At 33.4% G+C, this 21,540-nt stretch overlaps 1 protein-coding gene and 1 long non-coding RNA gene across 3 annotated transcripts in view; both read right to left on the minus strand.

Moving 5' to 3' along the window:
* LOC124632715 (proton-coupled amino acid transporter-like protein pathetic) overlaps nt 1-12,745 on the minus strand; it is a 34,486-nt gene extending 21,741 nt beyond the window's left edge. The window contains exons 1-3 of one of the 2 annotated variants that reach the window (XM_047167666.1): nt 12,603-12,745; nt 1,241-1,372; nt 237-387 (exon numbers count right to left, since the gene is read on the minus strand). In XM_047167666.1, coding sequence (XP_047023622.1) covers nt 237-387; nt 1,241-1,372; nt 12,603-12,628 — 309 coding nt within the window. In that variant the 5' untranslated portion in view covers nt 12,629-12,745. Of the gene's footprint in view, nt 1-236; nt 388-1,240; nt 1,373-12,506 lie in introns of both variants that reach the window. The other variant, XM_047167667.1, reaches the window with a different exon arrangement.
* Nucleotides 12,746-17,503: 4,758 nt separating this feature from the next.
* LOC124632209 lies at nt 17,504-18,760 on the minus strand. Its single transcript, XR_006984599.1, has 3 exons — nt 18,699-18,760; nt 18,142-18,219; nt 17,504-17,603 (listed from the first exon to the last, which is right to left on the minus strand). It is a non-coding gene; the product is annotated as an uncharacterized LOC124632209 (long non-coding RNA).
* Between the last annotated feature and the right edge of the window lie 2,780 nt (nt 18,761-21,540).

The following is a 21,540-nucleotide window of genomic DNA, read 5'->3' on the forward strand; positions in this document are numbered from 1 at the left end:
GACTTAGAAGGAACAATTAGAAAAGAAATTATATCTGCTATTGTTAAAGTTCGCATTTATAACGGAGCGTATGGGAACCGACCGTTGGCCGAGTACCTATACTACTTGCAATAAGATAGTTAATGTCTTATTCGCTACCCCGAATTTCGTGGACATATAATACCATACATTCACAGAACATACCTCTGTGATTACACATTAATCATATATTTTTTTAAGTATATAAAAACCCTTACCAAAATATGCACGCAATGTGTAGCAATAACTCCGACGAGAATCGTGCCAATGCAACCAGGGATTAGCCCGGTGTTTCTGAAGGCAGCTGGCATCGCAAGCAATCCTGACCCTAATGATGATTTGAGTAGGTGGAAGAATGCGCCTAAAGTCCTGTGAACAATTTACAGACATTTTTAAAACGTAAAGGATGATGCTATAAATCATGCCAAATAACTTTGCTCTTCTGAAGTCAGCTATTTGTTGCCTTGACAGGTAGTAGTTTGTTTCTATATAGGTAAGTTCTATATAGGTAAGTTACTGACGGTACTATAGTTAGACAAAAAAGTCGTGGTGTAGTGGTAAAGAACCAGACTCTTAAGTATGAGTGTGGCTTCGATTCCAGGTCAGGAAAGTACTAATGAAACTTTTCTTTATATGTACTTTCTAAGGTAGGTATATCTTGGACATATGGGTAGTATAGTTACTGGTATCCACTGTACTTGCTTTTTCATTAATAATATTATAATTAACAAAGGTTCTTTTAGAAGTCGACAGACTAACTAAGATTCGGTTATAAGAAGTATGCATTTCAGTGAACTGCTAATGAAAAACTCAAGTTGTAAGTACCACTTAATGATATTAGTAGTGTTCTCTGAAGCTCTTTCGTATTAACGTTAAAAATTAAACTGTTTAATAAAGTTTCTATATATTGCATTTTCACATGGTTTATTATAATGTTATATAGTCTATGCATGTTTTGAATCTGTTTTACAGGTCAGTACATTGGAAACAAGATGAAGGAATTAGAATACAGTAAGTATTTTGTTGTTTTAGATGAGTGTCATAAAGAAAGATATGGAAAGCTGCGAACTTGACGAAGAGTTTACAGGATAGAACAAAGTGGAAGAGGATGCTAGGAAGATGAAGAAGGATAGTTTTAAGTATGCTGAGAAAACGTTTTTATTACAACTGGCATTTGAGCAGCTAGCATCATTTCCTATATGTGAATAATGACTATACTTACGAAGTAGGATGAACAACATCTCGATGTTCGAAGGGATTGTAGTCATTCTTCTCATCTTTGTCATCATCCTTTCTGTCAAGAGTGATCGTTGACTGTGTTGTTGACGGTACATTTTCTATGCTGCTCCTTACACTGGAAAAATATAAGAATCATTTTACTTTATTCCATTTGCCTAATCATCGTCAGCCTTTTAATCGTTCCACAGCTAGGCACAGGCCTCCTCTCACACAGAGAAAGATTGAGCGTTAACCAGCACGTTTGCTTAATTTGGTTTCGTGATTTCAGACATTACAGTCCAGGTTTCCTCGAGATGTTTTGCTTCTCCCTAATATTGCTTCCTTATGTAATTACAAAGAACCTTTTAATTTTTTTAGGCAATTGCGGAAAATTTAAAATTTTTCTTGCTTTAGTCATAAACAAATCATACATTAAATTATTTTACACGTGCACGCCACATTTTATGTCAATTAATAAATCTTTTCAGTCCCACATAACGCTGTCTACACAACTGAAAATACATCTATGTTCCTTCAGGATCTTAATTAAATCCACACGAGCGTATGGGGAGTCAATTTGTATATGTGTTCCGGATCGTCCCTATGTTATGTGTGCCTAAAATAAAACACCAGTGTGGGACGATACTGGTAGAACAAAGCGGTTAGTCACTTCGGGTGAAATGTTACTCCGTATCTTAGCGTTTGGAAGGCACTTTTAAAGTACACACTACAGACTAAACAGTCGGTTGACAGTTAGCCGTGGCTGGAAAATAGTATTCTTTAAAGAAAATCTTGAATTCAATCCGTTTTTAGTCGGTCTGATATCAGCCAAATACCTGATCGTTTTATGTGCGTGATACCATTCATCTTCATACTGATTTATGAGCCCAAACAAACTATCGGTCGACTAAAATTTTGCAGTGTGTGAGTGTTAGGGTTCTGAACCCAAATGGTGAAACGGGGCCCTATCATTGAGACATCCAGCTTATCTATCACCAGGCTGTATATCATGCACCGTGTTAGTAGAAATTGTTAACTCAATAAATACTAAGAACTAGAAAAAAACGTTTATTTTTAGTTTGTTCGTTTTCGTATTTACAAACGTAATTATTTTTCTCTGTTATTCCTATGAATCGCAATTGGTTTCGAAACCAGTTAATTGTTAAATCGTATATCTGCATAAATGGATTCTACGAAAAACTTCTATTAAGGTTTTCAGTAAACCAACAAGAGCAATATTAAAGGTGCTTGTGCCGATTATTTCCTTTAAAAATAAAAGATGTTTCAAAACGTATAGAGCCCCAGCCTACTCTTTGCACACCATTTAACAAAATGGGGATAAATATATGAAACTATTTTCTATTATCAAATTAATTTAATTTGGCTTTGTTTTGCTGCAAAACACAAAAATATACTTGAAATTGCAACACAAAAGAAAAAACCATCATGGAGGTACGATTAATACTTTGATTAATACTATTCGTGGGCAGTTCGTCGTCGTAAGCTGATATTATGTTGATTGATTAATGACAGTTGACATATTTATTTTTCTTAATATTGTCAAACAAATTATTACAAGAAAAGTACGCATTTTAGCAATGTATCTGTATTTTTCCCGAATTACATGGATTTATCTGGATTTTTCGAGGTACTGTATGTACATATAGTGGGCCGGATATGAAAGATCTCCTTTTCACTTCCCGAATATTGTTGTAAATTGCGCTGAGACTTCTGGGCTTAATCAGCTCGAACATTTTTTGATTTCTTCATCGTTTTTGTACTTGGAAGTAGGTATGACATTAAGTTTCAGTAGGTAACACACATGGAAATTGATTAACATCATCATCCTCCGAGCCTTTTTACCAACTATGTTGGGGTCGGCTTCCAGTCTAACCGGATGTAGCTGAGTACCAGTGCTTTGTCGGGACACCTTTTTCACACACGGTCGGTTAGCCCCATGGTAAGTTATTTATTAACTTGTGTTATGGGTGCTAACACAACTGATAAACTACATATAGCTACATAATATACATATTTATAAATACATATCATAACATCCAGACCACGGCCAACAAGCATGCTCATCACACAAATGTCGACCGAACCGGGAATCGAACCCGGGACCTCAGGTTCGGCGGTCCGGCATGATGACCATTGCGCCATCGAGGTCGTCAAAGGCGTCAAGCTTTACAAGGAGCAACTGACCTCCTCAACCCAGTTACCCAGTCAACCCAATACCCCTCGGTAAGACTGGTTAAGTTTCAGTAACATACATGAAATAACATTAATAAATAAATATAGCCACCAAAATCAAAAATGTATGACTTAATAACTGTTTCTCACTAAGAAACAGGTAATTTACTTTTTTTCTACTTTTAGCCGAATAAAATTACCATTTTAAAACTGACGACAACAATTTAAACTAGTTTTGTAGGACAAGGTGACTATTATTATCGTGTTTACCGTGTTTATGTATTTGGAACAGTTTTAAGTATCTTAATAACGGTACGATTATAGGATTTTTATTTTTTTTAACCAGTTTTTTAGATGTCAATTTTTAAATTAGTTTCGAAAATAATAATGGCGTCCACGGCCGATTTCGGCCACGGCGGCTGTTCTCATTTAAGGAGATCAGCCAGCTGCGCAGAACATATTATACTTAGTGCACAAGCATTTCGTTTCAACAGTTAAAACAAAAAAAGTTTCGAAAATATCGAAGTCTTGAATGGTCTATATGACAACTATAAATGACAATATTCTCATAATTCAATAATAATAGAACCTTCATACCATCTATTAGGATAACATAATGTTTGGTAGGCATTTTAAAAGTTGATTTATACAGGGAAAACCTCATGAACCTTGGGAAAGAAACCGGTTCCTTCTTAGTCACAACTAAATTATAAGTAAACGATAGTCTCATCTCTCTCTCTGGGGGTTTACCATGAGATCATTCTTTCATCATCATCTCATCATCATTCAAGATTTCTCACTAAAAACAACAATTATAGCTACACTAATTATATCAGTCAACTGTTTTATGAAGAAATTCTTCGAAATCAAGATAAACAAGGCAAAACAGTTCCTTGTTGGATATTAGATATAGGCCCCCTTGGTACTTCAAACTAAATTCTTACAAATGACCTGGTAAAGCAGTCTTTATTTGATTAAGAACTGCACAATCCAAGGACTATTTTTGATGATTCCTCAGGATTTTTTTTCCAAAATTATGATCTTCAGCTTGCTAAGTAACTTTTAATTCATTGCTATATTGTTTTGCTACATCATTAGAGCATTTTAGCTCAATTTATTGTGTTATTAGTATACTTACCTCCGAGAACGATATTTGTCATCTGACTTTTGGACTTTATTCAATGTCCCAATTAACATTATTTTCATTGCTACTCCTAAAGACCCACAAAATTGTTTTTCATTTGTTGTTCAACGGTGACTTTAACCCAAATTCAAAACTGTTCATCTTATAATTATAGCGAATCATTTCTCTGACTGAGTTGATATACTATACATAGGCGGGTCAGTGACCGATTACGTGAGATCTCTTCACGCTACTTGCGTTCGCGCGTAACATTGATAGGTACGTACGCTAAAGTTCCGTTTGCTTTGTTGATTTTATGAAGATAGTTCTAATAATTAAATTATTTTTTTTCAGATAAATATCGGTCAGCGCTTTAAATGGAAACAACTGTATTTTTATCATGTTTTTTTTTTTTGTATTCGGATTTCTGCGATTTCATCCTTATTCTGTGGGAATAAAACCTGCTAAGATTGATATATGATTATCATGCATTGCATTGTAATTGGTACAGTTGTATAAGGCAATTATACTATGGTAAAATAATAAACAAGAAGACCACTATTACTATTTTATGTAAATATAAAGTGAGTATTGCAACGTCACACCTTTGTCATCCATATTAATTTATAATTCGCTTTCGGGGAATCACAAATACCTTTGATAGGTGACTATGTGTCAGGTATTTAATATACTAACTGTTTTGTCGCGGTTTCACCCACGTTTCGGGGAAACTATCTATGTATATTACTTGAGAATAGTGCAGCTTTCCCAGAGGGGAAGAATTACTCGTTTGTTTTTCAAACAAATAAACAAAACAATTGTTTCTCTTTATTATATAAGTACAAATTAATGTTATTTCATTATGTCGATGTCTCCTATTGTAGGTATTGGGTTTGGACAACTATGGCCTTACTACAAAAACTTTAAACCCTGTTTTACACTTGTCTAATAAAATTTTGGCTGCAAAATGAACCATATGTCAACGTCAGAATTTGACATTTTTTTAGACAAGGCATAAACTGACGTTTAAAAGTTTTTGTGGTAAGACGGTTATTGTTTAGGTCATGTTACGTAAACGTTTTAATTGGACATGGTTAACAAACATTGTTGTTAAACGTCTGTTGCATAACGAATTATTCACATACAGAATTAATTAAATTATCTAAATTGTAAATAGCTTTTCATTTTTATATATTTAATGTTTCTCTTATATCTGTTTTTATTTTATTTTAAGGTGAATACGTAGTTTAAGTTTGTATATAAATAGTGTACATACATATATGATTGAAAATAAATAAAAATGGCTATTTTCTGTGGTATCATCCTCAAACTGGGGAACTTTTTGTACCTAATAAAATACAGCCCATGTCGCTAACAACTAACTTGGCTTTCTATTGGTGAAAAACAAAATCTTCAGTTAATTGAAATTTTTAACCGACTTCCCAAAAAGGAGGAGGTTATCAATTCGGCCGGTATGTTTTTTTTTTTTTTTTTTCTATGTATGTACATCGATTACTCCGAGGTTTATAGACCGATTTACGTGATTCTTTTTTTGTTCGACTCGGAATAGCTGCCAGTTGGTCCCATAGTCATCAGGTCAGGATCTGATGATGGAAACCCTGAGAAATCGAGGGCAACCTTCGAAAGTTGTAGGCATACATAGGGTAAAAACTTGACACTCAGGTGTACGCCTAAAAGCACTATTCAACTGTGAAGATTTGGAGCTGATCTGATGATGGAAACCAGAGAGGGTCGAGGGAACTCGACAACTGAATATGTAAACTACCTCGTGTTTGGGCTTAAATTATTTGTATTGACAAGACCTTTGCAACAGTGAAGGTTTGGAGCTGACCTGATGATGGAGACCAGAGAAAGTAAGTCGAGGAAACTCGACAACTGAATATGTAAAATACCTCGTATTTGGACTTATATTCTTTGTATTGATGAGAACTTCTCACTTGTATGGATAGTGACAACTATTCGTATCACTGAAAAGCTTTAAATAAAAAACTTTTTTACAAAAAAATTAAACCGACTTCCCAAAACACTAAAAAGCAAAAAAAAAACTATTTTTAGGTGCATCGGCCTAGAAGTCGGTGGCAAAATTAACTTAGTAACATCCATTAGACACCGACTTCTAGGCCGATGCACCTAAAAATAGTTTTTTTTTTGCTTTTTAGTGTTTTGGGAAGTCGGTTTAATTTTTTTGTAAAAAAGTTTTTTTATTTCCAACTACTTCACAAACTCACTAACATTAAAAGTCAACATTTTTTGTAGGTAAAGTACTTTTTTATATTTCGATAAGGTCATAAAAACGGAGTTGAAAATATTACCTATATTACTTCAAGTATTTGTAAAGAAACAGTGCAAATAAGAAAATCTTAACAGACTGGATCTTACTAGACAGACATACAAAGTAGATAACAGTACATTATCTCTTAGAGTAAACAATAAGTACATTCTTTCAGTCATCATGATTATTGTTATTGTGTTGATGTAGATGAATTGGCCGTCGACTGTACTTCTTCTGTGTAGTAGAAGAAAATTATGTCCCATTAGTTCTACTGCCAATGTTCAGTGGAACTAGTGGGAATACCGATGAAAACCATAATTCCCACTAGTTCTACTATTTTGTTACATCTTATATAGTATAACTAGTGGGAAAAAAAGTTCCCATTAGTTCTACGCTAGAGCTAAGCAGTAGAACTAGTGGGAACAAACCATTTCTATAACCTATGTAACCGCTGAATCGCGATTAAAGATCGAATTTTCACATGAGCTACTAGGAGTTTTCGCGGGGTCGACCACGTCCCGAAGGAACTAGGTACTTCCCGTATTGGGATAAGATATAGTCTACGTTATTTGAGAAGAGTTTTCCTTTAAAACGTTAAATAATTTTTCAAAGCGGTTCAACAGTTTCGAAGCCTTCGGGGTATAAGGGGAAATGTTTCCTCTTTATTATATTTGCATAGATATAAATCCGTATGTATACAATAATATGATTCTGTTATAATTAAAATGATATTAATCATGTAATGGTTTCTGAATTATCAAAGTATATTTGTTATTAAAGTAATAAGTCATTGCCTTCTTCGAAACAGGTGTTACTCTTGATGTTTTATTTATTGGCCAAGGAAAAGCAACTTAAATCTAAAAAGTAGGTACATTGATTTCATAAGGCAATAAAATTATATTCTTAGAAAGTCGAATTTTAGATTCGGATTTTTATTAATTTTCCACTAGATGGCAAATCAATGCTCGAAATTACAAAAAGAAAACAATCATAAAAGTGGCTATTGTGTGCATTGGTAGTTAATAACATAACGTACCCAGTGTAAGATTTGAAAAACAAATCGAACGACATTAACAAACAAAACAACAGTTTTTATTTTTTTCATCAGTGAAAACCAATACAACACACGAAAGTCACGTAAGAAAACATTGTTTATTGCATAAGTATTTACTTGTTGCATTTGCAAAAGATAAAAAGCCTAATGACATTTTTGTCATAATTCTGTAATGCGTCGCTTATGTGCTGTTTGCACTGATGCAATAGAGGCGTGATGCATATCATCTTAATTTTATTTTTCAAATCAGTCTAATAATTTCATAAGCACGTTTACTTAAACAAACAAACTCTTCAGCTTTATGTATAGATGATTAGTTGTAATGTTAATACTAAGGCTGTAAATAATGGGAAAATACCTATTCGTCGTCTCATGAATAATTTACTGAAGGTGAAAATTGGCTTCTTTTTATTATTGAATTTTATTTTTCAAGTTTTACGTTGATTTTATTCACAATTTGAGTTAATTCGAATATACTTAGTATGCAACAGTTTGATACCCATAACTATTAATTCATTGCTTTCGTTCGTTTTATTACACAATTAGTTTCCTTATCACTTATTGAAGTAGAAGATTGTAAAGGATTAAAGAACTTAGTATGCTTGTAAAGTATTCGATTATAAATATCATCAGTATGTAATACTTTGTTTTCTGATTACATGAAGGAGGTTAAAATTAAAGAACAGACACGTGCATTTACATTGTAATGAGAAAAATGACGTCATATTATATTCTATATTTTATCAACCTTATCTTTCTTACAAGCCTTAGTGTCAGAATTTTTTTCAAATTCGCCTGACGGCCTCTGACTTGGAATTGTAACAACGACTGCTATACTAATAACTAGCATTCGGGGACGCCGGCGTCACGTGCTCAGCCAGGTACGTGCTCTCTTAGGCATGGCTGTGGAAAACCACTGACTTCCAGACCAGACATGCTTTGTGAAAGGTTCCAAAACCCATAAAGCAATTTCGGCTCGACCAAGGAACCACAGAATAAGGAATCAAACCCACAACCCAATGGTCGCCGGTTAGATTCCAATGGGACCATTGGGTCGCGTGTAGGTACCATTGCAACCAACACAGAAGTTATCGTATATACCTGAAAAACAATGAAAAAGAAACACAGTTAACTAGTTAGAAAAATTCCAACTCAACAAAATTGCAGACCCATAATAGTGAATTAGCACTGTCTATCGTCACGTCTGCAAAAACCAATTCAGAGATCATCATAGTCAATTTTGTTACTGATGAGAATAATTTAAAACAATCTATTTTCAATCGTCAATCAGCACTAATAATAGAAGCCAATAGTAGATACCATAGTTTTTTTTCTGTAGCAGCTACATTGTCTTGTGCTGATTCTCACTATAAATATTTTCGATTTTATAGAAAGTCTGTAGTTTAGTACCTGGCACGTAAAGTCGCCGATGTTTATGAGGTAGATTTAAGGAAATTTTGATGCTAAGACTCATTTTTTTTTTAAACAACCATGTCTTGAAAAAATACTCAAAATGTTAACTTATTTCCATTGTATAATTTAAGTATGGGTATTAATTTAATTAGATAGATTTTTGTGAGGTACTTACCTATTAAAAATAGTTTAGAAGTTGGAAAAACTCTGAGGATATACCTAGTGCCACTATAATAAACTTATTTTATTTTATTTGTTTGTTATTATTTTAGTTATTTAGTACAAAAAATTAAAATATAAAACATTTCCCTACATAACCGGTTTAGCGGTTTGCCTGTGGGTGATATTGCTTTAATACATAAATATAAACTACAACAAATTTTCTGACTAGTGCTGTTTTCTGATGTTTAATAAAAATCTGATAAATAACTGTTCATTGACGTGGAAATAAAAACCCCACTTTAAAACAAAACTTCGCAAAAACAAACCTACTCTTAAGCTTCTATTTTTGACGATGTGCCTGTCAAACCTCTTCGTTATATTTAATTCCAAATGACATACTTTGAAGGTGTTTTAAAATGACACTACCTAACAATCAGAGTATTTTGACCTCTTCACGTATGATATCTAGGTATGGTAACGGGATGTAAACTCAAAAATGTATTAATATTTCAAATGGTGGGAAATAAGAACTCTTTCAAAACATCAAGCCAGTTGTACGGATCCAAGAAGCGAGTCTTATGGATGGAGAAGAACCAACTGAGAAACTCCATAGACACTCTTTACTAGGTCATATCATGTCCATTCTTAACCTATCCCATACTAATATAGGTACGGTAGACTGCACATCAGTGGTAACTGTCATGCACCTTAACTCAATAGTAATAAGTACGATTTTCCTATAAAACTGTTACCACTGACCTGAAGTTGACTCTACGTATAATGGCGAGAGTCCACCAAAATTGTTTGCCACCAAAAAATGTGTACGCGAGTCTACTGCTTTGTAGCACGTATTTGATGGGAAAATATTGCAATGTTGCGGATATTTTAGAAATGTTCGCATTAAATCGATTACTGATTGCTAGCATGAGCAGACTTGAACAAAGCACAGTGACGCATACCATTGTGAACGTAATCTCGTCTTTAATACGAATATTAGTTAATTTTTACGACCTATGAAAGGGCTAGATGGATTGAGATGAAAATTACCCAAGACGTTAGTAGGGTCTCTGGACTCTAAACTTGGGAAACAATGGGAAATGGCTAGTCTATGAGTCACTTCTTAGAGGTACAAGTATACCTTTTCCTTAAATTATAAAATACTACTATTCTCAATAAAACTCATTTAGTATCACGGTCACGGACAAATAAGTTGACAATGACTTTCATTGCTACAGACGCCATATCAATTTAGTACCGTCTGCAGTTTCATCCTTGTCCTTAAGGAACCACCTAGATAAAAAACCAAGTTTCAACAATTTCCGATTAGCCTTTTGTGGGTGAAGTAGTTAAAGATGTGCACATACACTCACAAACTTTCACTTTCAGATTATCTATGAGTGGGATTAGTACCTAAATGACATATAATAAAATTAAATTTCAATTAGATCTACAGTGTAGGGCAATAACAGTTTAAAACATTATTTTTTCTGCTATTTTTAACAATCAAAGTAAAACAGACAAACTAAGGAAACCCACAAAATTGGTTGGCTCTATAATTATTTTTCTATGTTCTTTTAAAAGTTCGAAGGTTAACGAACCTTTCTCTCGAGCACGAGTAGTAATGTACTCCTAATGTTATTTTATCTCAGACTTTTACTAGTTTATTAAGGAAAGAAATACCAAAAAGGACACGTTGTGAAGGAAAATCGTGGAAAACATCGACTTTATCGAGAAAGGAGAATTTCATGAAATCGCTCATTCGCGCATCAGTATGTTCTTGTTAACGCCAACTAATAGTTGTGCAAAAGAAAGCACCACAGACAGAGAAATACAACAAAGCATTATTTTAATATTATTTATCGATATACCTATATACAAAAAGTTTGTTTGTTTTAATTTCAGAAACTACTTAATAGATAGATTTGAAAAATGACTTTCAATATTATATTGCATGCCAATCGGTAAAATATGGCGGATTTTTTTACCCTTATGTAACAACATCATTGTAACCCGTATTTGCAATAATAAATATATATATATATATATAAAAAAAAGACTTCGGGGTTAAATAGTCAAGTAGTAGTAGTAGTTAAGTAGTAATAATTTAGAGGTTTTTATCTGGGTGTTCGCAGTATTTCTCATGGTTTTTATTTTTATCATAGTTTTGCGCTATAAATACCTACTCATCTTGATTTTTTTCCTTATCAAACTACGAAAGAGATTGTAGGTAATCAAGGCAATATAACAACCATGATTGTCAATGATGCTTTTTATTTGAATTGACATTCGTTATGACGCTCCGTTTTATGGAAAATACCATTAATTCATATCGCGTAGGCGAATAAAAATATTTTTATTACGGAGAATATGACCTGACCTGCTCAACGTGACTCGCTTTGAGATTTCAACCATAATTCGAGGAATTTCAAAGGAAAAAGGAACGCAGTTGTACTAGTAAAAAAGGTTGTTTCTGGGCTTTGTTTAGGTCATTAAAGGTAGTATTTGGAAACAAATGAATTTCGCGAGCCGCACGTGGGTGTCACGTGTCTGAAAAATGTTTTCAAACATTCCCATTCGTTATCGAAAGTAGTGTGAACCGCCCGCGAAAAAGCCGAATTTCTAATGTTTTTTCAGAATAGTTAGAAGTTTTGGATTTTTGACCTTAATTTAATGTATAAAAAAAATATTATAATTTGCTTAAAGAATAAATTATAATAGTCATCGGTACGAAAATGTATTTTAAAAGATTTCTTAATAGATATCTAAATTATTTTACACTTTGCTTATTTATTATCACTTTTTAAATAATGATATACTTCTGCAGTCAACTAAAGAATTGCTAGGCAATAAGAATTAAGAGAGAATTTAAACCATTCTCAAATATGATGGCAAAACACGGATGTAAACAAGAATTCGTTTCACCTGAACATATCCGCACAAACAAAGCATTAGGCGCAATAACAGTTAATTAATGATTATATCCATCACCATTTAATTACTGTATACTCGAACATCAAACGGTTTATACATACTTGTATCACACAGATTCAATTAATACATATAACAAAACAATTCAATAATTTCCACTGCAATCCTCGCACGAATGATTTGTATTAATCACTATTTACCTTCCATTTTCCATGTTCAAATTCATAACACACAAATATGAACTTTATCACTGTTTAAATTGGGTTTATTTTTTCTTGCAACACTTGTTCACATTTTCAACGCGCGGGCGCATTCGCTCGAGTGATGTGGCTGTTTATCTAAGACCGTTCGGTAAGGTTTTCATTACTAGTTTAGGAGTGGGGAGATGGGACGAACGGACACTCAGGTAGTCTTTATATTATGTATTGATTGCTATCTACAGCGTGGTTTGCAGTTAATTGACCACAGACCACCTCGGTGTATCGATCGTTGGTATTTTATCCAGTTTTAGTTGAAAGTCATTTTGATATAGGTCATCGGTAGGAGTGCTAACTTAGAATAGGTTTAAGTACCTACAAAAAATACTACATTATTTGTATACGTATCACTATAAAAAAATACTAAATATTCACAATTTTGTAATAGTAAAAAATAGGTTTTTGCGTACAATTTAAGTATGCCAGAACACTTTTGATAATTCGCAGTTTAATTAAGTTTTTAAGTGGCAATATAATTAATAAAATGTGGATAACAGGTTTTTAATTATTAATACTTATTAAACACTAGCTTCTGTCAGCGGTTTCACCCGCATCCCGTAGGAACCACGGCACGAACCCGGATAAAAAGTAGCCTATAGCAAGTAGTATATAGCCTTCCTCGATAAATGAGCTATCTAACACTGAAAGAATTTTTCAAATCGGTCAAGTAGTTCTTGAGATTAAAGAAACAAACAAACAAACTCTTCAGCTTTATAATATTAGTATAGATTATTTTTATCGTTTACAACCTTGAATAAACCAGTATAAGATACAGACCTACATTATACTTGCCTGATGTTCTTACAAAATAAAAACGACTCATTAAAAAAACTCGAGTCCACGAACTCGTATTAAATTGTTCAAGAGTGTAGTAAATAAAACGAGCCGAAAAAAAAAGTTTGAGCCATACTTGTGTATTTACATACACATTATTTTTGTATGGGTAAACTCGGGACCGTTCATTTTTGGCCGAAGCATCGTATCATATGAAGAAAATGTGCATGTATACATATTGACACACACAATTATGCCACTTTCGCATCTGTACTGCACTGTATCAAAATCTCAATTATCTGCTATCTACCTTTTTTATGTTCATAACGTTGCCTACGTAATGCATTATTTTCCCATTTAATACTACCCAACATTGTAGTAAACTTCATTCAATTACTCCACAGCTGCACTGCAACTTGCCAAAGCTATGTGACCGTGACGTTGACTTGATTTTCCACTCAGTGGCTTTTGTTCATGGAGAACAAAATGACTAGCAGAGATGTCATACCGCAAAATCTCCTAAGAAAGTAGCGCGCCAAAATGCGGGTGCTCGGGGGACGTTACTAGCATCGCCGCTCTGCCCATTATTTTCTAAATAAAATCCCTAATTAATCAAGACCTATCTTTGAGTGATTAGTTTTGATTCGACAAGGAACCAGAACGTTTTAGTAATTGATCACGTATACCGCACATTGCTTGGCCTACAAGAAGGCGCCTGGCCTACCTTCCTTACCACATCTCCACCATCGATCCGTCTTCCATGGTTCTGTCCATTTGTGCCGTGCACCGGGTTGCAGCGGTGAGCAGAGAGCTCTCGAATCTAATGTATTTCAATAAGAAATTAAATTATTTATTCTTTGACATTAAAGTGTCTTTTTTTCTATTTGGGTTCTGTTTTCGAAGAGAAAATGGAAATAATGCTTTGATAGTATACATAGGTCCAGGTTTTTAACAATATTGTCCGTTGCGGCTATATATTGTGTCCTCGATGAACTCTGAAACTACTGAACGGGAATTCAAGTGGTTTTCTGTAATAGTGATTGATGAGGAAGGTTTACTTATACAATTTGTATAAATACACGGGGTATTACCAGGCGAGCGTATCTGCACTTATAGGTAATCAATCAAACTATTGAAAGAAACCATTTCTTTTCACCAATGGGACCGTAATATGTTTCTTTAGTTAAATACCTATCAAAGTCCTTTGCATCTGACTTAGGAAAACAGTTGTGAATGTAGATAGTCGATTTTATAATTATAGCGATATTCTACTGCATGAATTTTATGTAAACACAGCTGTCCCTGGTTTTCTGTCTATATTTAGTAGGTAATCAAAGCAAACATCGCCCTTAATATTTATCTTTGATTGACTACGCAGTAGATACAAATTCTCAAGCCAAATTAATTGCCTTCCAAAATATTATTACACAAAATTAAGCTCACTCGAAAAACAATTATGTTTAAACAAAACATTGGCAGCAAAACATAATATTTATTGTTATTTGTCACGTAAACATTATTTTCTGGTCTAATTCCTTATGTGAAAATAAGTCAAACAATGGTGGGAGTTTTGGCCTAACGTGTTTCATTTGTTTGGCCTTGTTTTAGAGATAAGGGCTCAATGGAGGCCATTTTCCTAAAAGGTCACGTAGTTTTGGTGGAATACGTCTGCTTGAAGGATGAGTTGACAATGTGCGGTTGTAGGGTTATTGAAAAGGGATAGTTTGATAGTGGGATTATAAAATAAAGTTTCAGCCTAGCCAGGTGGGAACTACTCCACGCAAGAATATAAAAGAGACAGGCATATAAAGAATTTTCCAGTTTCCAGAAAAGGTTGAGTAGGACTGGACGCCATTGGTTCCCAGACTATCAACTCAGGGGAGTTTGGAGGGCCGCTGGGCCCTTTTTTAGTGGGTTTACCGGAAACGTTTGTACCGGGGAGCCCCACATACCCCTCTCCCGTCCCCCGACGGGAAGGGCATGCGTAATAGCAGTTTTTACCCAGCGACAAAAAAAAGGAAATGTGGAGTAACAGAAAGATGTTTTCAAATCAGTCCTGCAGATAAAACAAAAACCAAATTCTGGACTATCACTGTTGCAACTAGTTCCTCAGTGTTCCGGAAGACAAGTTCAGCTGTAGATCTCAATCCTGTTGTAAGGTTGCGTGGAAAAGAGATAAAGTCAGATTGGCATTTCTCGTAAAACTCCGGTACTCAGCTGCATCCAGTTAGTTTGAAAGTCGACGGGTACATACTTTGAAAACTAGACAAGATAATAATAACTAAAAAGTAAATGATGAAAATTCAACGGATTGGCATTTTCAATTTATCTCAAACAAGTATTCACTTATACAAAAAACTAGGAACGATTGAACAGTTTGTTTTTCAACTTCCCCCGTATGAACGTCAGAATAACTGGAATAAATTACATTTCAAACCATTTAGTTAGCACTACGTAAATATCTGTGGTATTATACCGCACTACTAGTCATTTCCAAGTACCGGACATTCGTTTCTTTAAAAATTATCCATTATTTTGTAACTATACATTTATAAAACGAATTGGAATGTCGTTTACTTGTTTGTAATGTTTTTTATAGTTAATATTTTTAATTATATGTTTTGGTATTCCTATATATCATCATGTGGTCCCTCTATGTTATACCGTATATTCGGGTCAGTTTCTACTCATCCCTTGTTTCAACTCGCCCGGGCTCGAGGCAAAAAGTTTCGATGACAGGAAAACTCATCGTAGGGTTAATATTTACTTTAATCAAGTTTTCTCAATCAATGTATATAAATATACTGTCCTATGAAATGAAAGTTTAGTAACACAATATTAATTCGTAGGAACATCGACTTTTTACATTAGCAAAAGTATGCTTTTATGATGAAAATATGAATAATGAAAACTTTACAATTATCTGAGTGTCGTAGCACTTTGCAGAATATTTAAATTTAAATACAAACGCTTAATAATAAGTGTTCAGAAACATTTTGTGCTTTTGACGCCATATTGTTACTTGTACAGAAAGTTGTTTAGAAGTGTAAGCTTTTAGAAAGTTTAACAAAAAGCCTTGCTTTAGATTATTGAAAAGCAATACGTATTTTAGTTGCATACAAATTTTCAGAAACAATTTTACAAAAACATGTTGAGATATTTTAATTAAAATGGGCTATATAAAAACTACTTAATACATAGAATAACATATTTTATTTCCAATGATAAAGTCAAAGTGTTTGGTGTAATAGGTGGTAATCAGTAATGGCACAGTTATAGTTGACTGTTTACTTTAGCAGCAGTACTCTAGCAATGTTGGTAGGCAGACATGTCTCCGATACAAGGGATATTTAGCCCCTTAGCTTAAACAAATACCCCGTAATATCCCCGTAATGATAAAGTAAGTTGTGTTTTTTCTTTGAAAATATATAGGATACATAAGTAAATAACGAGAAATATTTATTTTCTTAGTAAAATACATGAGTAAACTGCAGCATCGCAATGGAATGAGTAATACTCAAAGCAATCACAGTTAGGACCATCTTCATATTAATAGAAAATAGTCTGAATATAGTGTAGTTGAAGCGACGATACTTTATGAAAGAAATGCAGTCTTCCAGTAGCTTATAGGTGTTATCATCTGAAAGAATTACATAAACCGTTACTATATGGAGACCTCCTTATTCTATTTTTTTAATATATTGCATTTAATTGAACAGGAGAAAAACAAAAGTTAATACACGATATTTTTATTAAATTAAACTTATAAGGAAAAACTTAAAAAGAAAATGCGCCTTACGGCCCTCGCTCAGCATAACACTGCAACTCTATGCAAGACTAATTTAATTATATATAATATTCATGTTGGAGTTTCCATATAGGACTGGACACCAACAGCGACTGATAGAGAAAATAGAAGGCTATGGGAGAGGCCTTAGCCCCGCAGTGGGGCAACAAAATATATTACAAAAATCTATCTATTTCATCATTGACTCCTTTTTTTGCTAGTACTAAATAGCAGTTCGTAAAAATACCTTGGCATGTTAACAGTTGTTTTTTAAACATTGATTTGATGGAACTTATTTCGCCACAGATCAGATCTGCAAACATCGCCGGAGCACACAACACCATAAAATCCACGAAAAATTCATGGATCAACATGTAGGAAACCTGAAAGAAGTTAATACATAGTGTTCTAATTTTATTGTGTTAATAATTTGCTTCTAGGCTGCTTTCTTTTTTATTTGCCTCTTCACTTATCTCTAAATTGGGGTACGGCCAATAAAAGGACCTGACAGCTATAAATTGAGCCACCCTTACTTATATTTTTACTATAGCTAAAGAGTTGTATGGTTTAACGCTCGCAGGAATTTACGGTCCGATAAAAAAAAAAAACAATAGTGCAGTTTATCGAGTAAGTCTACCCGGTCCAACCAGTCTTCCCAAGGAGTATTCGGTTGCCAAGGTAACTGGATCGAGAAGGTAAGATAGGCAGTCTCTCCATATTAAACACTGGTAATCAGCTGCATTCGATTAGACTGGAAGCCGACTCCAACATAAACAGGAAAAGTGTAGGCAGATGACGAGAAAACTCAATTTCCCACATTATCAATAATAAGGCACGGTTCATTATATTTGCCTTTTCAGAACAGGCATAATGTTTATAACCGAAAAACTGAAACGTTTAAACATTGATATTTGAACTTACCTCAGGTATCGCGTTTGTGACAATATCATAGAGTGTTGCAACAGTTTTCGGTATGAATTTTGTTACCAAAATGAAAGTCTAAATCAAACGAATAATTAGTTCCTTATAATTTACTTACATCAATGAGTATAAAATAATAACCCCCTAACCATAGATTGAAATGAAATTAGGTACCAAGTTGGCCTGAGAAAGGAGGTGGGTTACTGTTTTTTTCAGTTGCGGTATTTAGTTCCCTTGGAACAAGGGTAAACCACGTACGGCAGCAACCACACATTAAAAGAAAGGCCTTATATAAAATTGATGAACCATTAAGTGAGTTACTGATTGATGTAACTTGATACTATTTCAATAATGTTAGAGCCTTGGAATTTATCAATGATCTATCCTTCAAAACTTCATGGTACAGACAGGTACAGACTTAAATTAGATTCAATAATTTATGTATTTCAATGGGCTATGGGAAAAAACCCTTATAACACTATTTTTGACTATTCTTTTTCAGACACAACTTCTAAGTAAATATTTGCTATACGAAAGATTAAAAAAAAAACACATACCAAAAGTTTCATTGGAAAATTATTTTTGTTAACAGTATCTAAAATCCTCTGATAAAGCACCATACAATTCCTCACAGCATTGATCCTTATCTCTTCATCCTGTGACCTAAAATCTCGCTTCAAAGTATTTTCTAGAAATTTTCTGAATATTCTCATTCTATACCACAACAATTCGAATGCCATTATATTAGTATAATTTGCTATTGCGCATGTTTGAACCAATAATGACATGCAGAATAGTGTTATAAAAAAACCTTTTTCATGAAGATTATTTTCAACTTCATAAATGACGAATAGAACGTACATTCCTGTAACCCCAGTTATTATTCCTAACAGCAGAAAACTAGATATTGGAACTTTAATATTTGATAACGCTCCTAACATATGATCAATTTTCTTTATTTCATTTAGGAAATTTTGAAAATATCCCGAATCTGTCAGCAGGCAGATACCAACAAACAAATAGTATATAAGGAAACCAACGTAATTTTTTACCAAGATAAAATAAGAAGAATAGTTTGAGATACTTAACAAATTTACCGACAAGAAAACAGCGATTGCCAAGCAATAGAAAGCGGTGATGCTAGAAATTAATTTGTTTGAACTAATTTTATGGTAAAATCCTCCTGATATACGAACTAACATTATAGTTATCACTGACGTTAGAGGTTCTAAGAACTTAAAAATGTGTAGAATTTTTTGTAAATATGCCATTGCGTTTGTATTATACCGTCTTTCTAGTAAGGTTGACTTTTTAATACTAGCAGTCAATATGGGCTGCTTTTTCAATATTACTTCTATTACTGTGAAACCAAAACAAAATTAGAATACACACGCTTTTCATTGAAATATGTAGATATTGATCGTTGTTTGTTGTTATTTTTATTTATTGGTATTGTGTTTTGTAAAAAAATGCCCATGAAGATTATTATGGTATGCGCTGTCCGCAAAATTTTCCCATAAAAAAGGTCGCACTTTTGTCATTATTCCAATTTTATTACGGGTTTTTCGCAGCATGTTTTCTTCTTCCAAAATTGTCTTCTAGTCTCAGTATAAAGTACAAAAAATGTAACATTTAATGCACTATTATGTACCAGTCATAACTGAGCAATGATAAGCGACAGTCGGTGTATGGATGATACGAATGTTCGCTTGTTTCTTAAGTAAATACGTAAGAATAATTACACGGTCTGATTACAAAAGATACGCTGTATGGTGTAAGGTTTTAGTGGAAGCGAGTATAAATAAAGTCAAACATAGTTTTTAATATATGGCAACGTTGGCGCGATGGTCACCATGCCGAAAAAAAAAACAAAATCAAAGTTAGTTGCAAAACAGCTTTTTGAACGTCAGAAATTTACAAAAGACAGCCCCCAAAACAATCACCCTTATCCACTTTTTAAGTGTTTTTCCAGGAACACAACTGCCGAACAGACAGTTCCAGGTTCGAATCAGTAAAAATACGATGTATCAATTCATGAAGTTTATTGATTTTAGGATAAAATATAAAAGATTTTTTCCAATTTTAATTTCAAATCTTCGTTGTATTTTATACTAATAAAACCAGCAATGTTGTGTGCCAAATGCTCTTACTTGCACCGCAGTCGCCTTGATTGTTAAGCCGACATCTCGTTTCCAGCCGAGTGGTTCGCATTAAACCAGAATTAACGAATTAATTTAGCAGTTTGCCAACTCGCCTCCATTCGTGTGTTACAAATGGGTGTATTTGCATTTTAGAGACAAATCGTCATTATAACCAGATCAAAAAAGTAGGTAAGAACTAGACTTTTTAATGAGGATTTTTTGCTTCACAACAGATTTTTTGTAAGTCAATAAAATATGTACAAGGTTATTTACAATAATTCAAGATAGATATTTTAAAAATAATTTTATATTCACTTTATTTGAAATAAATTAAGTGCATAGACTCAGAATAAACAATAAAATAACTCAAAATCTTATCTTACCTAGATGTCCTATTTTTTTAGAGGAGACGATCGTAGCTTTTGCACCTTGTTTGCAGGAATTAGGCGACATCTTGCCCATTTGAAAAAGCATTTTCATGACTGGGTCAGTTGTCCCCTAAGAAAACTACTGGGTGTCAAGTGGTCCATTACGTTAAATGCGGAGGTTACTGTACTTAAAAAAGGTTAAAAATAATAAAATAAATACTCCGTATAAATTGATCGTCTTTTATTATGAAATTCAAATAAGAACGGCCAACACGAATAATTTTGATAATATCCAGTTATAGTAGACAATATTGAGTTGAACAGTTATTTATGAATTATTATGTATTTATTACTATGTAACACAACTATTATTGTAATTATATTTATAGTCTTTGAACAACCTTCCAGGAATATTATTAGGTGAGATATCTAGACTGAATTGCGATGACAATAGCAATTGACCTATAAGTTGTTGTAATCTTAAAGTTTTAAATAGTAAATACCTGAAATTTCCAGTATCCTTAAATGTCAGTAATTCGAATCTTAGACCAATATTATGGGAGTTGATTACCAAAAATAGACCGTATGACAATGTAGGTAAACACAATTTGCAGTCTTCAAAAACTGACATAATATTTACAGCAATATCAAAAGTTGTTGATGAAATTTTATGAAGTACAGCATTTATTATAATAGTATATACCCACATAAAAACATTAAGTTAACGAAATATTTATCACAAATAATAACTTATATTATATTTACATATTTATCATACATAACAATTATTTACCATGACAATATCATATCACACTATTTTCCCCTATAACCCTCCTGATAAATTTACCCATTATTTAAAAAAAACCATTTCAATAGAAATAAATATTATT

Source organism: Helicoverpa zea, chromosome 8 (genome assembly GCF_022581195.2).
Source record: "Helicoverpa zea isolate HzStark_Cry1AcR chromosome 8, ilHelZeax1.1, whole genome shotgun sequence".
Classification (NCBI taxonomy): domain Eukaryota; kingdom Metazoa; phylum Arthropoda; class Insecta; order Lepidoptera; family Noctuidae; genus Helicoverpa; species Helicoverpa zea.